The following is a 16,911-nucleotide window of genomic DNA, read 5'->3' as shown; positions in this document are numbered from 1 at the left end:
TTTTTTGTTTTTCAACTTTAGCAAATTATGTTTCTGTGCTTTTTAACAGGCATAATTATCATTCCTCAAATCAAAAATATTGTTTTTACACTTGAAATATTTCATTTTCAGAGAATTAAAATATAAATACAGTCAATATATCTTTTTATTACATTATTCTCACTAGTATAGCCTTTTTCAGTTGATCCCATTATCTTAATTTTAATCAGAAATTAGAAGAAAGCATAAAAAATACTGGAAATAGATTTAGAAACAAACTGCAACTATATGCTCCCCTCCTTCTCCCATTTTATGTTAGGCCACACAAAAAAAATAACCTTCCATTGAAATCAAAACTAATCAAGCAGTAAACTACAGATAAAAATGATTTTTAATTTTCATCAAAGTAAACCTAAAAGGTTTCTTTAAAAAAAGTTAATTGTTGATAACTGCCTGGTACAAGTTTAAGCAAAGAGGGTGAAGTATTAAAAATAAAAAATCTCTAATCTTTATCTTTTTTTATATATATTATGCTATAGCCTGGATCAGCTAGGTCTCTATCATGGAGGCCTGTATTAATTGAGCCAGTGCTACAAAATCATTTTTAGTTTAACCAACAAATTTTTTAGAAAGATATCAACCATGATCCAGGGCTTGCTAAAGGTTGTTATATAATTTCAAAAAGGTATGAAATTTTTAACACTTTGCATTAAGCATGGACATTACTGATTTCTTCTAAAAATGTAAATCTCTTTGTTAAACATGTCATCATGTTTATTTAATCTACCAGTGAATGTAATATCATTCATGTTTTCTATAAATAAACTCCTTTTCATGTATCAAATATGCATTTCATATTTTACTGATCGGACATTTTATAGAATGTCAAGAAATGTTTAAACAATCCATACATTCATAGCCAGTGTATGGCATTTTGCAAAATGTTTAGATATTCTATAGAATGCCAGCTTTCATACAGTGATTATAATATATGCAAAATGCTAAAAATATAAATGTGCAAAATTATTAGAAAACTACAGTACTTAGATATTTTTCTCAGTGATAGGTAAATGATTTTCTGAAGCACTCATTTAAGCTGACAATATTGTAAAAGAATATAAAAAATCGTATTCTTTGTGATCATAAATAATAGATACTATATAATGGAGCCTCGAGTTAGTTTCATCTGTGTTATCCTGAATAAAAGTGGGATCAGATGCAAAGTTGATTTGCCGATTTTTAAAACAAATTTCTCACCACAAAATAATACTTTATAACATTTTACAATATCTTATAAGAAAAATATTTGTATATAAAATTATTTATCATTATCAAATAAATTTTTTAATAAGTGAAATAAAAAAATACACTTTGCAATGAGAGAATTTATTTTTAAATTCACTTACAGAAAATTTCAAAAAAAAAAAATTATTGATATAATGTTAATTTTTTATTGATTTGGGATCCCATGGATAAAATGTCTAAAAAGACATGCCATTCCAGAATAATGCTAAATTTTCAACCTTGAGAAAAAAATTTCTTCAAATGAGATATTTGATTGGTAAGGCTAATATAATTTCCAAAACAGCAATAAAAAAAATTGTATTGCAACCTTGAAAAGCAAATGTAGAGGATGATTTTGGTTTCTTTTAAGTTAATAAATACAGTGGATATTATCTTGCAATGGAGCATGTCTTTTAATCAATTTGTGAATGTTATCAGAATTATATAAAAAATGCTTTCATGCTTATGATAAATATTGAAATTTCTCTAACAGCATTTTTAAAGCACCTTTTCTAACATTTCAAGCAAAATAAATAAATGACTAATAACCAGCACAATATTAATTTATTTATTACTCATTTATTTGCCTCAGAATTCAACATTTTTATTCACTCAAATATTATCTCAGACTTATTATGCACTTTTGTAATTTAATATTGACATAAAGGTTTAAACCTTTGAATCAAATGAATAATTTCATAAATATTGTAGAAAAAATATATTTCTTTAGGAACTTGTATCTTAGAAAGAAACAAAGTACTAATTATTTACTTCATTAATGCACATAACCATAAAGGATTACTGTATTTATTTTAAGTAACTGGAAATTAGGGTTTTTTTTAATGAACTGTTTAGTTTTTAAAACAAACTTGGTGCATGACAAATAAAGAACAAACACTTTTAAACAATTTTTTTATTAAAAAAAAATGACAAAAATTAAAAATGCATACAGTTATTCACCTGTTTCCATAACACTATCATCTTTGTTGCGTGGTCTGAAAATGCCAACAATAACAGTATGATCTCTTTCATAAGGTTCTAAAGTTAATGATTCCAATGGTTTTAACTTATCATTGCGAAGCTTTTCGATTTCATTTGCAACTACAGCTTCAGGACTTGCAGTGGAATCGATGCAATTGGCTTTTATGGAAATAATATAATGACCTTCATCTTTCAAATATGACTGAGCATTCAGTGCAAGGATTCTTGCTTGATCAGGTTGAGCAACATCGGAGAAAATTACATCAACCATGCCAACAATCATTCTATATTTATGTGGTAATCTGGCATCTTCAATTATGGGTACAATGTTGGTCCTCTTCTGAGCAACAGTCAAAAGGTCTCTTCCTGATCGATGTGAGAACTCCACAGCATAAACAATCCCTTCGGGCCCAACAAGATCAGACACATGAGATACAGTGGTACCAGATGCTGCACCAAGGTATAAAACTCGAGAACCTCTTTTCATGTAGATATTGCCAATGCCTCCCATGATGGCAGCAGCCAATTTTGAACGGAAAGGATTCCAAGCCCTATATTCAATTTTTTCACCATTTTCTTCAACTGTAACTCTTTTCTCATTATATACTGAATCACCAGGAACTAAATTCAGGGTAAGTAAAGTATCTTGCATTCCTCGAGCAATGAAGACACCTTCATGCCTATGAGGTTCAACAACAGTTTTCTTGCCACCTCGTCCTCCGCCTCCTCCACGACCACCTCGTCCGCCACCGCCGCCTCTACCTCCCCTACCAAATCCTCCTCCTCCTCCACGGCTGCCTCTGAATCCTCCCCGGTCACCACCACCTCCTCTACCTCCCCTGCCAAATCCTCCACCACCTCCACGGCCGCCTCTGAATCCACCACCACCACGATCACCACCTCGGCCACCTCTGAATCCACCACCACCGCCGCCACGATCACCACCTCGGCCTGAAAAACATTGATTTTAATATATAATTGCAGTAATGTACCTAACATAATTATACAAATCTAACAATGAACTGATAATTCTACATTACCATGACATTAAAGCATAATTGTGTAAAATCTTTCACACTATAAGTAATCAAAATAGAAGAAATATAAAGTTTTAAATAATCAAAACACAAAAATCAGCCAAATTATGTAACTCATAATTTCAAAGAATATTAATCTCATTCAACCCAAAATGACCCAACACTCAATTCTATAAGTACTTTAATTTTTAAGCAAATGCTCTTTCAATATTTTTAATAAATATAAAATGCAAATCCAATAATGCATACAAAAAAAGTTGGAACATGCAAATTTTAATTTTTTAACGAGATTCTTATAAAGAAAATAACAACATTTAATAAATTCTGATATAATTAGAATCAATTATTTGCATTTAAGATCAATCTGGAGAATTATGGTTTTTAACAAGAAAGATATTGCATCTCTTCAGATTTTTGTACAGAATATTTTCCACCCATAAGGCAACAATCAACCAAGTTCTTATCAATGAAGGAAATATTTTAGTTATTCCTAGATTATTTTTTAAGTTTTAAAAATTAAACTGCTTTTTATTTAAATTTGTATTTATTTAGACAATTTAAGTGATGAAATTATATCAAAGTTGTTAAAAATTGCTTTTCCCTTAAATGTGCCAACCAAAGCATCAGAAGAAATTAGAATCTCTCATTATTTGAGATTGTTACCAAACTTTAAGGAATTTTGTGTAACTAAACTGATGTGTTTATTAGAAATATGATAATTATATCATATTCGGAAATAAAATTATTTTTTGTAAGATCTATTACACTGTTATAGCCTTTCTTTTATTGAGGATACTTAAATTATCTTCCTATAGGATGATATTACTAAATATGCATTATTCTCACATTTACACTATTCTCGCATTAAGATAACAGAATCGAAAAAAAATATACAAATGTAACTAAGTACTTACGACAACGTTAATTAAATTTATTCTGATTATAGCGTTATATCTCATTAAATTATTTGATAAATTTAATCTCAAATGAAGGGAGCAACATGAATCCTTTTGGAATTTTTATAAGGGTAAATTTTTCTTCAACTTATTACTAATAATCCTTAAACTGAAAGATTAAAACGCATTGTAATAAATTTTCATAAAGATTTTTCGGAAATAAATAACTTTACATTTGCGCTTACTTTAATACAATAACTTTTAACAGAAGTACATTTTATGGAAATAAACTTTTCAAAAGAATACGGCGCAACGAACAAAAATGGGCAAAACAAAAAATAATTACATATTTTCAATACAAAAAATCAATATCTTACCACGGAATCCACCGCCTCTACCTCCTCGTGGAGAAAAACCAGGAGGTGCCATTTATAAGTACTGTTTTATATATAAAATACTTTAATATTTTTACACTTGCATGAAATGCCGCAAAAACACGTGCATATAGAACAACTCTCCGGTTTAAACGTAGTGATTGCAATTACAGTTACAGTTCAAACAATGTTTATCTTTAACAACGGTTGCAGCTATTTCCTACGTGTTTAAAGTCTTCTACTTCAAACTGCAAAGAAAATGGCGCTTTGATATTATTTATAATTTTGCTTCATTTCATCCTATTTTTTCTAGATAATTATTTTCAACAAATTTTGTTTCTCTCTTTCTCTGTTGCGACATTACATAAATATTATAAGACTACTGAATCCTTCAGATCATAAAATATTTATTCTTTTGGCTTTTTTTTAAAGGAAATCAAAAGAAATTTTGGATTTGGCAGGAAAATGCAGATAAAATAAGCCTAATATATATATATATATATATATATATATATATATATATATATATATATATATATATATATATATATATATACACGATTCCACATGACATAGGTCTTAAATGCAGATGAATCACATATGAATTTTATTTTTTAATGACTATATTAAACAATATATACTTATTACTAAAATTTACCTTCTAAATACTTCAATATCTATTATTATTATTATCATTATTGAAATGTATAAGATGGGAATTTTAGCAGCAAAGACTGTCATCTCCTAATACCAGGGCAGAGTTAATAAATATCAAAAACACTTCATTGAACGAAGAAAACTTTACAATTCAAATTAATACTTCACAATCCATATGAAAATATTCCATATTCCTATTAAAGGAATTTCAGTAAATCTGTATTCAACAGACTATATATTAGAAATCTAGTTGTTTTTAGAACCTATTGTATGTTCAGTTCTATATCAAAAATTAGTACCATATCATAAAAATTATGCTAATATTTAAAAAATTATTTCTCTGATTTCACAAAGGCAAATTCTATTAGTAGATTCTATTTTCTATCATAATTTAATTTTAATCGATCTTGATTTTGTCAACATCTAGGAATTTCATTTCATATTTATAATATTGTCACAAAATACTCAACATTTTTTAAATACCATGATGTCTTTCAAATATATGAATATGTATGCTTTATCTTATTTGTTAAGACAATACCAGATTTCAGAACAACAGCCCATCAAATGAGCATTTGCGTACTTCATTTAACCATTAATTCAGAAATAGTCAACAAGTTTTATCTCTTGTATAAAAAAAGTCAAGCAATTACATGGGTAGCAATCAATTATGGTCCAAATATAAAGTACATATAGAATTTCCATTTATTATTGGTTTAGATTTCTATTTATCAGGAATCCTCTAGCACACTTAAATAGATTATCCAGTCATATTCATATACGATTTTGACCTTTCCTACTCTTCTAATAGTTTTCGTGTTGAATTTTGAATCAGCGTACGTCCAGTTTTATTACTGAAATTATTTTCGAACTTATTTTTTTCAACCGAATATTGGGTTGCTTCAAGGGAATAAAGATTGTTCAACTGCTAATATTACTTCTATGAAAAGGCCATGAAATTAGCTTAAAACGGAATTTTAATACATTCAAAGGTAGAAATTAAATATAGGCTATAAAGTCATTATAATCCTTAAGCATGCCTTTGTATCAATGATAAAACGTTTTATAACCCTATTCATTGAAAATTACAACTCTTAAAATGGTCAACAGGGATGTTAAAATAAATCCATATCATGCGATATTTCCACAATATTCTTCTGAATTCTCACCTATATTACTATCGAATGTTGGGAGGGTAGCCAAAACAGACAATTGCTCCCCCCCCCCAAAATTGATACCATGTAGAAGTATGGTTGGATGTTTGATAGATCCACATGCATAGCGAATCTTCATTACATTTCAATTTCAAAACTTGTCTCGAAGCCGAGAAGTTACAACTGTCGCTCTGAGTTTCTGAATAATATTGTCATTTAAAATCAAATAAATTTCTTTCTATTTTGATAAAAAAAAAATCAGAAAATTTATATATTATAAATGTATTTGGAAATCATGGATAAGGAAAAGAAAAATCATGGAGATTGTAATCCATCTTTCATTTGATTCACCTGATTAAAATTTTAACAGAACAATTTCCGTTTCCTTTGAAAAATGTTAAAAATAGTATCTAACAATGTCTTAAGTTCAAAAAATTAATATGAATATTTTTAAAGTTGTCCAAACTAAATTGGTAATTCACTAATGGATTAAAAACACTTGAAAACAATGACTAAATCATTTTTTTCTCAAAACAAACATAACCGAATAAATAAACACTAACCTTTATTAAATCCACTACCTTTGTTTTTACGAAATGCATCCGCCATTTCTTATTTGTCTGATAGAACAATAACAAGATTTAACATAACAGAAATGAATACCTTACAGTAGCGTTTTCAAAATTATTAATTCCACTGCAGTCGTTTCATTGAAGAATATCCATCAATATGATTCGAAAATATTTTCGAAACGTATTTGAAATGCTTGATGACTTATATGAAAAATCAGCTTTGTTGAAGTGTAAAATTACTTACTATAAGAAAAATTAACTTCTTATTTATGAATTAAATGGGTATTTTTTGGCACTGTGGATAAGGTTTTTTCACTGTGTCTGGCAATATTCTTTCTCGGTTCGCTTTTTTTTTTTTTTTATGAAACTAATCATAGATGAAATGGTAATGTAGCTCATGCTTAACGGCGATTGTATATACATAAAAAATCACCCCTTTTAATAATGTATGTTATTTATTTCCAGAGTACTATTTTGTCTTCAGTAAAATTCTGTAGGGCTGAGAAATGGGGTAACTGAAATTTATTTTTTATGATCAATCTCGAAAGAAAAACTTAAGAACAAGCATTCGTTTCAAATAAATACCTTAAGCAGATCAAAGCTCTCATATCTAAGATTAAAGAATACTTTATCAGGCAATGGAGAGGTATATTCTGATTTTTAATCAGTATTAAAATTATTATTGAAGTTTAGATTAAATCATGAAAATTAATAAGTATTATGCATTTATAAGATGAAAATTATGGATGCTCATTTGATAACATAGCGATATGCCGCAGTGTTAAAGTTGGAAATTTATTTTTTAATATCGCTTTCGTGATTTTAATGTTAAATTTATTCATTGATTTACTATTTAAGGCTTGACTCTGGGCGAAATTGGCACCTAGCATCGGCTAATAACTGAGTAAGTAAAACGAATTATTGCTTTTTCTTTAAAGTGAAATAACTTTAAATTAATGAATAAAATTTTGTTCCAATTATATTTAGAGAGATTTAAGTCACTTTTTACTACTCTATGGAGAATAAAAATATTAAAGGCATAAATATCAGAATTTATTGGAATTTAAGAATTTTTGTTAGAACAAGATATTTGAGATTCTAATTTAAAATTTAAATAATAATAAATTTTGTTGCCTTATATTCTCTGGCAATGAAAGGTTTTATTATTAAAATATCTGGAGCAAATATTAATAGACAATCTTCTCTATTTTGATAAGTTCCAAAGCTCAAAAAATCTTTGAATCAAAGTTGTAGTCATTCTCATCATGCCTAAAAACGTGATTATAAACATGTGCAGATGTGCTAAAGCCTATATTGATAATAATCATAGCTATCGCCCAATATGATCCAATTAACGTTGTTACGGTGCATTCGTACTTGTTATTATCAATTTCCCCTAAATAGGGGGGGGGACTTCTTTTTTACTTCTGAATTTACTTATAACTAGTCGCCATTGATATTTAGCAGATTCGTCAGGGATGTCGATTATATTTTATTTCAGTTAAATCAAGTAGTTATAATTTTATATTTGATTCATCCAAATTGTCAGGCATTAAAACCGTGTTATTTTCACTGTTATATACATCCTCTGTTTATTCTGTACATGACCCTTTTTAATGAAGACGAGTACTATAAATTACAGCGGTATTAAAAAAGTAAATATGTGGTCCTCTATTGTTACGACATTTTTTATTCGTATTATAAAATACACATATATTAATCCTTTGTACTCGATATTACTTTTCTGACACCATTCAAGACGATGTATCATTTTCTGGTATATATATATATATATAAATTTTAAATCTAAAAATTACCTAAAGAGTATAAAGAAGACGTAGATTAATTTTTCGTGCAAATTCGATTTACAACAATGATAAAGGTTTATGCATACATGCATCAAGGTTATGTAAGTATGCATCGAATTACTTTCCATGTACAAAAAGTTAAAAGGAAACTTTCTTCAGCCTTCAACAATGAGAAAAAAATCACATGATTGGAAATTTGATGAAAGAATGAAAACAAATTGGATTTCAGGGCATCAAAGTAATCTCAAGGATTTTTTTTAAAAAATTGGCATAATTATGCAAATTGCATGATTATTGCACTTTTTTGGTATCGTTAAAACGATTTCTTTTATTTTTAAATTGAAATAGTGCAAAATTTGTACAATAATATTAGGAAGTTATCAGGATAAAACGCCAAAATACATCTTCGATTAATTAAAATTCTAATTCTAATTTTTTAAAAAATCTCTGGGGAGAGAAGATTCCTATTCTCCCAGGTATAAATGAGCCAAATTTGGTAGCTGTAGATGCAACAGACTGGCCTGTAGAACATCAAAAGATTTAAGCATCAATGGATGAATGAATCGATAATGATAAATTAAAGAAAAGAATTCGTCTTCTCTTTTTTTCGCTGAAATGTTTATCCTAGAAAATCACAAAGTATTCAAAGCCTTTTACCAATAAATTTGACGATTAAAAATAAGAAGAAGCGGGGAGGGGGGAAGCTAAATTTAATTCATGGTCAATGTTTTGGCAGAAAGTTTAAAATTTATCTTTTTCTAATCAAGTTTTATTTTAATTTATCTAATCGATAATAATAACCATTTCAATATTTTGCCATTTTAATTTAAAAAAACTAATGCTAAATTAGTTTCCAGCTGGCATGTTTGTATTTAAATTTGATGAAACCGAGTATAAAATATTTTAGGTATGTCCTTGTTAAAATAAATTCGGAACCAGGTCAAACCAAACCAAAGTATAAGTCAGTAAGGGGACTCTAAATTTTATAGATTCCGCAGTCTTTGATTCGTAACGAAGCATGACATAAAATATAATGTTAATTTTTTCGTAAATTGCTTGAATGTTCTATTCATAAACAGATTGAGAAATTTTGTAAGAATATTAAATGTTGCACATCTGAAAGTTTTATACATATTTTGTTATATAAGGAAGCGAGGGATAATCGAAAGTGTAATCATAAAGGGTCATTCATATTGAATGGGACAAAAATAAGGCATATATGTACCCTGTTCCAAAAATATAGAGATCAAAAATGACATTCTAAGTTAAAATACCTTCCATATATTTTCAGAAATGATTCATATATATATTTTTTAATTGATTTATTCGGTTTCATTGTAAAAAATATGAGAAAATAAGTAAAAGCTATGTAAAAATTTAAAAAATAAAATAAAAATCGCCTATTCTATAAATACAAACATTGTCTGATTTTATTAAGAAATATATTAAATACTAGCCGGTAACCGGCGCGTTGCTGCCACAGAAGAAAATATTATGGAAATATCGTTTGAAATAACTATCTTGATATTTATTTTCTTTTCGACAATGAATAAATTCATTGAAATTGAATGATATATAAAGGAGAATATAAATAATATAAATTGTTTTCTATTTATTTAATTATTTTTGCTTTATTATTCATGTGCACAGGGTAGACAACATGTTTTTTTTCCATCTTCAGCAAAAACAAATAAATTTCTTGGCTGTCCGATTCGTGAGTATCCAACATGCAATTGGTCTTGTAAAAAAAACTTCGATTCTCTAGGTTAAATTCACGCGCTTAAAGAAATTGACCTTGTGCCTTGTTGATGGTAATTGAGAGTCGAATGGGGAACTGCAGTCGTTTGAAATCAAAAGACATGGGCGCCGGTAAGAATAATGGTAATGCGAGGAATAAGCACACCTTATCCATTCAACTTAACATTAAGAATAGTTGCCTCGATTCTTGCTGCACGTTGGTCATGAGATTCTGAAACATTTGAATTAGCAATTCGTAAACGATCTGTTTCATGGCTCGCTTGTCGTTCCTCGTTTATTTTAGAAGTTTAAATTCGTATATTTCTACGTGCTACGCTGGTAGATCTGTTAAGTAACTAACGTTTGGGAGGTACATTTTTTGGCGGAGCAATTAACACGATATACGCTTGCGCTCACAACAATTAGCGCTTGAACTAAATATTTTCGATTTCATTTCATTCACATTCATTGGCTTCGATGTTAATAATTTGTTTTGTTTGATATAAGTGCAATTAACTTCGAAAGGCATGTGCCATTTGCCGTTTACTGTTTGTCTTTTGTTAATAGTTCAATTTTAAGATAATGGTGAATAATAGAAGAGCATGAAACGATTAGATTACAAATTTTATTGTGTTCAAGAAAAATGCTTATAATTGTTCTATGCCTATAAAAATTGCGCAAGAGCTAGCAATAAATTGGTCAAGTTTTCAAGCAAACGGATAAACGGTACGGCAGCGCATAAGGTACGAAGAAACAAAAATTCATTTTTATATATTAGATATATGTAGTAAATGTACTATGCCTATAACTTTCGCGGAAGTGCAAGCAATAAGTTGGTGAAGTTTTACCGCAATAGGATGAACGGTACAGCAGCGAAAACGGAACGAACAAACAAAAATTCCTTTTTACATATTTGATATACATAGTAAATGTACTATGCCTATAACCTTAGCGGAAGTAGAAGCAATAGGTTGGGCAAGTTTTACCGCAATAGGATGAACGGTACAGCAGCAAAAACGGAACGAACAAACAAAAATTCATTTTTACATATTTGATATACATAGTAAATGTACTATGCCTATAACCTTAGCGGAAGTAGAAGCAATAGGTTGGGCAAGTTTTACCGCAATAGGATGAACGGTACAGCAGCAAAAACGGAACGAACAAACAAAAATTCCAAGTAGAAGCAATAGGTTGGGCAAGTTTTACCGCAATAGGATGAACGGTACAGCAGCAAAAACGGAACGAACAAACAAAAATTCCAAGTAGAAGCAATAGGTTGGGCAAGTTTTACCGCAATAGGATGAACGGTACAGCAGCAAAAACGGAACGAACAAACAAAAATTCATTTTTACATATTTGATATACATAGTAAATGTACTATGCCTATAACCTTAGCGGAAGTAGAAGCAATAGGTTGGGCAAGTTTTACCGCAATAGGATGAACGGTACAGCAGCAAAAACGGAACGAACAAACAAAAATTCATTTTTACATATTTGATATACATAGTAAATGTACTATGCCTATAACCTTAGCGGAAGTAGAAGCAATAGGTTGGGCAAGTTTTACCGCAATAGGATGAACGGTACAGCAGCAAAAACGGAACGAACAAACAAAAATTCATTTTTACATATTTGATATACATAGTAAATGTACTATGCCTATAACCTTAGCGGAAGTAGAAGCAATAGGTTGGGCAAGTTTTACCGCAATAGGATGAACGGTACAGCAGCAAAAACGGAACGAACAAACAAAAATTCATTTTTACATATTTGATATACATAGTAAATGTACTATGCCTATAACCTTAGCGGAAGTAGAAGCAATAGGTTGGGCAAGTTTTACCGCAATAGGATGAACGGTACAGCAGCAAAAACGGAACGAACAAACAAAAATTCCAAGTAGAAGCAATAGGTTGGGCAAGTTTTACCGCAATAGGATGAACGGTACAGCAGCAAAAACGGAACGAACAAACAAAAATTCATTTTTACATATTTGATATACATAGTAAATGTACTATGCCTATAACCTTAGCGGAAGTAGAAGCAATAGGTTGGGCAAGTTTTACCGCAATAGGATGAACGGTACAGCAGCAAAAACGGAACGAACAAACAAAAATTCATTTTTACATATTTGATATACATAGTAAATGTACTATGCCTATAACCTTAGCGGAAGTAGAAGCAATAGGTTGGGCAAGTTTTACCGCAATAGGATGAACGGTACAGCAGCAAAAACGGAACGAACAAACAAAAATTCATTTTTACATATTTGATATACATAGTAAATGTACTATGCCTATAACCTTAGCGGAAGTAGAAGCAATAGGTTGGGCAAGTTTTACCGCAATAGGATGAACGGTACAGCAGCAAAAACGGAACGAACAAACAAAAATTCCAAGTAGAAGCAATAGGTTGGGCAAGTTTTACCGCAATAGGATGAACGGTACAGCAGCAAAAACGGAACGAACAAACAAAAATTCATTTTTACATATTTGATATACATAGTAAATGTACTATGCCTATAACCTTAGCGGAAGTAGAAGCAATAGGTTGGGCAAGTTTTACCGCAATAGGATGAACGGTACAGCAGCAAAAACGGAACGAACAAACAAAAATTCATTTTTACATATTTGATATACATAGTAAATGTACTATGCCTATAACCTTAGCGGAAGTAGAAGCAATAGGTTGGGCAAGTTTTACCGCAATAGGATGAACGGTACAGCAGCAAAAACGGAACGAACAAACAAAAATTCATTTTTACATATTTGATATACATAGTAAATGTACTATGCCTATAACCTTAGCGGAAGTAGAAGCAATAGGTTGGGCAAGTTTTACCGCAATAGGATGAACGGTACAGCAGCAAAAACGGAACGAACAAACAAAAATTCCAAGTAGAAGCAATAGGTTGGGCAAGTTTTACCGCAATAGGATGAACGGTACAGCAGCAAAAACGGAACGAACAAACAAAAATTCATTTTTACATATTTGATATACATAGTAAATGTACTATGCCTATAACCTTAGCGGAAGTAGAAGCAATAGGTTGGGCAAGTTTTACCGCAATAGGATGAACGGTACAGCAGCAAAAACGGAACGAACAAACAAAAATTCATTTTTACATATTTGATATACATAGTAAATGTACTATGCCTATAACCTTAGCGGAAGTAGAAGCAATAGGTTGGGCAAGTTTTACCGCAATAGGATGAACGGTACAGCAGCAAAAACGGAACGAACAAACAAAAATTCCAAGTAGAAGCAATAGGTTGGGCAAGTTTTACCGCAATAGGATGAACGGTACAGCAGCAAAAACGGAACGAACAAACAAAAATTCATTTTTACATATTTGATATACATAGTAAATGTACTATGCCTATAACCTTAGCGGAAGTAGAAGCAATAGGTTGGGCAAGTTTTACCGCAATAGGATGAACGGTACAGCAGCAAAAACGGAACGAACAAACAAAAATTCATTTTTACATATTTGATATACATAGTAAATGTACTATGCCTATAACCTTAGCGGAAGTAGAAGCAATAGGTTGGGCAAGTTTTACCGCAATAGGATGAACGGTACAGCAGCAAAAACGGAACGAACAAACAAAAATTCCAAGTAGAAGCAATAGGTTGGGCAAGTTTTACCGCAATAGGATGAACGGTACAGCAGCAAAAACGGAACGAACAAACAAAAATTCATTTTTACATATTTGATATACATAGTAAATGTACTATGCCTATAACCTTAGCGGAAGTAGAAGCAATAGGTTGGGCAAGTTTTACCGCAATAGGATGAACGGTACAGCAGCAAAAACGGAACGAACAAACAAAAATTCATTTTTACATATTTGATATACATAGTAAATGTACTATGCCTATAACCTTAGCGGAAGTAGAAGCAATAGGTTGGGCAAGTTTTACCGCAATAGGATGAACGGTACAGCAGCAAAAACGGAACGAACAAACAAAAATTCATTTTTACATATTTGATATACATAGTAAATGTACTATGCCTATAACCTTAGCGGAAGTAGAAGCAATAGGTTGGGCAAGTTTTACCGCAATAGGATGAACGGTACAGCAGCAAAAACGGAACGAACAAACAAAAATTCATTTTTACATATTTGATATACATAGTAAATGTACTATGCCTATAACCTTAGCGGAAGTAGAAGCAATAGGTTGGGCAAGTTTTACCGCAATAGGATGAACGGTACAGCAGCAAAAACGGAACGAACAAACAAAAATTCATTTTTACATATTTGATATACATAGTAAATGTACTATGCCTATAACCTTAGCGGAAGTAGAAGCAATAGGTTGGGCAAGTTTTACCGCAATAGGATGAACGGTACAGCAGCAAAAACGGAACGAACAAACAAAAATTCATTTTTACATATTTGATATACATAGTAAATGTACTATGCCTATAACCTTAGCGGAAGTAGAAGCAATAGGTTGGGCAAGTTTTACCGCAATCGGAGGAACGGTACGGCAGCGCATAAGGTACGAACAAACAAAAATTCACTTTTATATATTAGATTTTTTTTTCAGAAAATGATTATTTATTTAAAAATACTTGAATGTATTTATCATCTGCTTTTCTGACTTTTAGTAGTTTGGAATAAATTTTTGGCTTGTTTTCGATTAAGAAATCGATGTTTTATAAATTCGTTAAAATGCCCAGAGGTAAAAAGATTTCGAAAGAGAAGATCCTGAACGTTTTGGATTTAAAACTAAAATCATCCGAAAGTTATATCCAAGATTTTAAAGAGATTGTTTAAAAAATATTGGCTAAATTTTGCATAATGGCGACAAGTGATCTAGTAAGAAAGAACCTGATCGACAAAGAATAAAATACACGCGCAGTGATAGTATCATTCTAAGGATGGCATTTGGAAAAAAAAAAATGTAATTATGACAAGTTGTATTCACATTTATGCAATGAAAGTATCATTCAAGAGAGATTACTGGAATCTAACAGAATAACTTTTCCGGAAATACTAAAGAAATCATACTTAAAAGTACACAAAAAAAAACTAGACGTTTAAAGTGGGCAAAAAAAAAAAAAAAAAAGACATCTTATGGTGATAAAGGGTTATCTACAATATTTAGTGAGGAGAAAAAATGGAATATGGATGACCTAGATGATATAAATTTTACTGGCCTGATTTAAGAAACGAAACAATAATTTTTTTAATTAGACAGCAAGTGACTTGGGATGGTTTAATGGACAAACAGTTTTGGTAATTTATAGCTAAAAAAAATGAGCTCCCAGGATTATCAGCAAAAATTAGAAGAGCACTTTATCCCACTACAGGATTTTCTGGGTGGACCGAGCTGTGTATTTTAACAAGACAGGGCGCCTATTCATGTGTCTAACTGGATAATTATGTGATTTAACATGAATATCAATGTCATGAACTGGCCATCGCTTTGTCCGGACTTAAATACAATGCAGAGCATGTGAGGATATCTAACGCGAAACGTATGTGCAAGTTTGAGTTTCGAACTCGCAACGTTAGGGTTCATAGCCGAGTAACAAAGCCACTAGACAAAAGTGTGCGCTCCTTTCCAGACGTTGTTATCTGGCTTATGAAGTTACCACCACACATATTTGAAACTGGATGACAATTTTTAAGGACTAGCCAAGGATCTTAAAGCAGTGATAGAACAAGTGTGTTATGAACTGTTCCAGAGTTAATGCAAAACGTATCGATGGAAAACCATGTGTTTGAAGCGATTAAAGGTAATGGAAATACAAGACAATACTGACACTGTAACTATGTTCTTGAACCTTATAATGCATAAAAGAAATGTTGTTTATATTCATGGAACACTCTATTTTCTGTTTATCAAAACAAATTCGGTATTTATTATTTTTTGTAATATGTTAACCCTAATGTTAATTAACTACGTGTTTCATGCAGTGCTTATAATTATACACATACGAAAAAGTTCCTCCAATACTTATTTTTAATGGAAGTATTTTATGCTTTTGTCTATATATTTAGGATAGAGTATTTTGATAAATCAACTTTACCTTGAAATTTCAGTTATTCTTCTATAGTTATTCTATGTGTGCCTCTCCGATGACGAGGCAAATGCTTATGGGGTATTCTAGCTCCTGCCACACTCGTGATGCCCTATTAATGTGTTAAGCACGTCATTCACTGCTTCAGTTGCTGTAAGTTTTGGAAATTGAAGGCACGGAGACTTCGTCTTCAACAAAACAACATAAGAAAAAATCCCAAGGGTTTAAATCCGTGGGTCTCGGTGGCCAAGAAAGTAATGGCATATCATTTGACCCAGCATAGTCAATCCAGCTAGGAAGGTAGATGACCGTTCTGATATTGAAGTACTTTGTTGTGACAATATGGTCTTGTTGCAGATTGAAACCAGGAACCGACTCTTCTAATTTAGTGA

At 30.8% G+C, this 16,911-nt stretch overlaps 1 protein-coding gene across 1 annotated transcript; it reads right to left on the bottom strand.

The window, feature by feature from the left end:
• Positions 1-2,161: 2,161 nt before the first annotated feature.
• On the bottom strand, positions 2,162-4,725 carry LOC129963315 (rRNA 2'-O-methyltransferase fibrillarin-like). Its single transcript, XM_056077614.1, has 2 exons — positions 4,555-4,725; positions 2,162-3,195 (listed from the first exon to the last, which is right to left on the bottom strand). Exons 1-2 carry the CDS (start codon positions 4,604-4,606, stop codon positions 2,216-2,218), a joined length of 1,032 nt encoding a protein of 343 aa, XP_055933589.1. The 5' UTR covers positions 4,607-4,725; the 3' UTR covers positions 2,162-2,215.
• Positions 4,726-16,911: the final 12,186 nt, after the last annotated feature.

This window comes from Argiope bruennichi, chromosome 3 (genome assembly GCF_947563725.1).
Source record: "Argiope bruennichi chromosome 3, qqArgBrue1.1, whole genome shotgun sequence".
Taxonomy (NCBI): Eukaryota; Metazoa; Arthropoda; class Arachnida; order Araneae; family Araneidae; genus Argiope; species Argiope bruennichi.
This window is presented reverse-complemented; position numbering and strand designations above follow the sequence as displayed.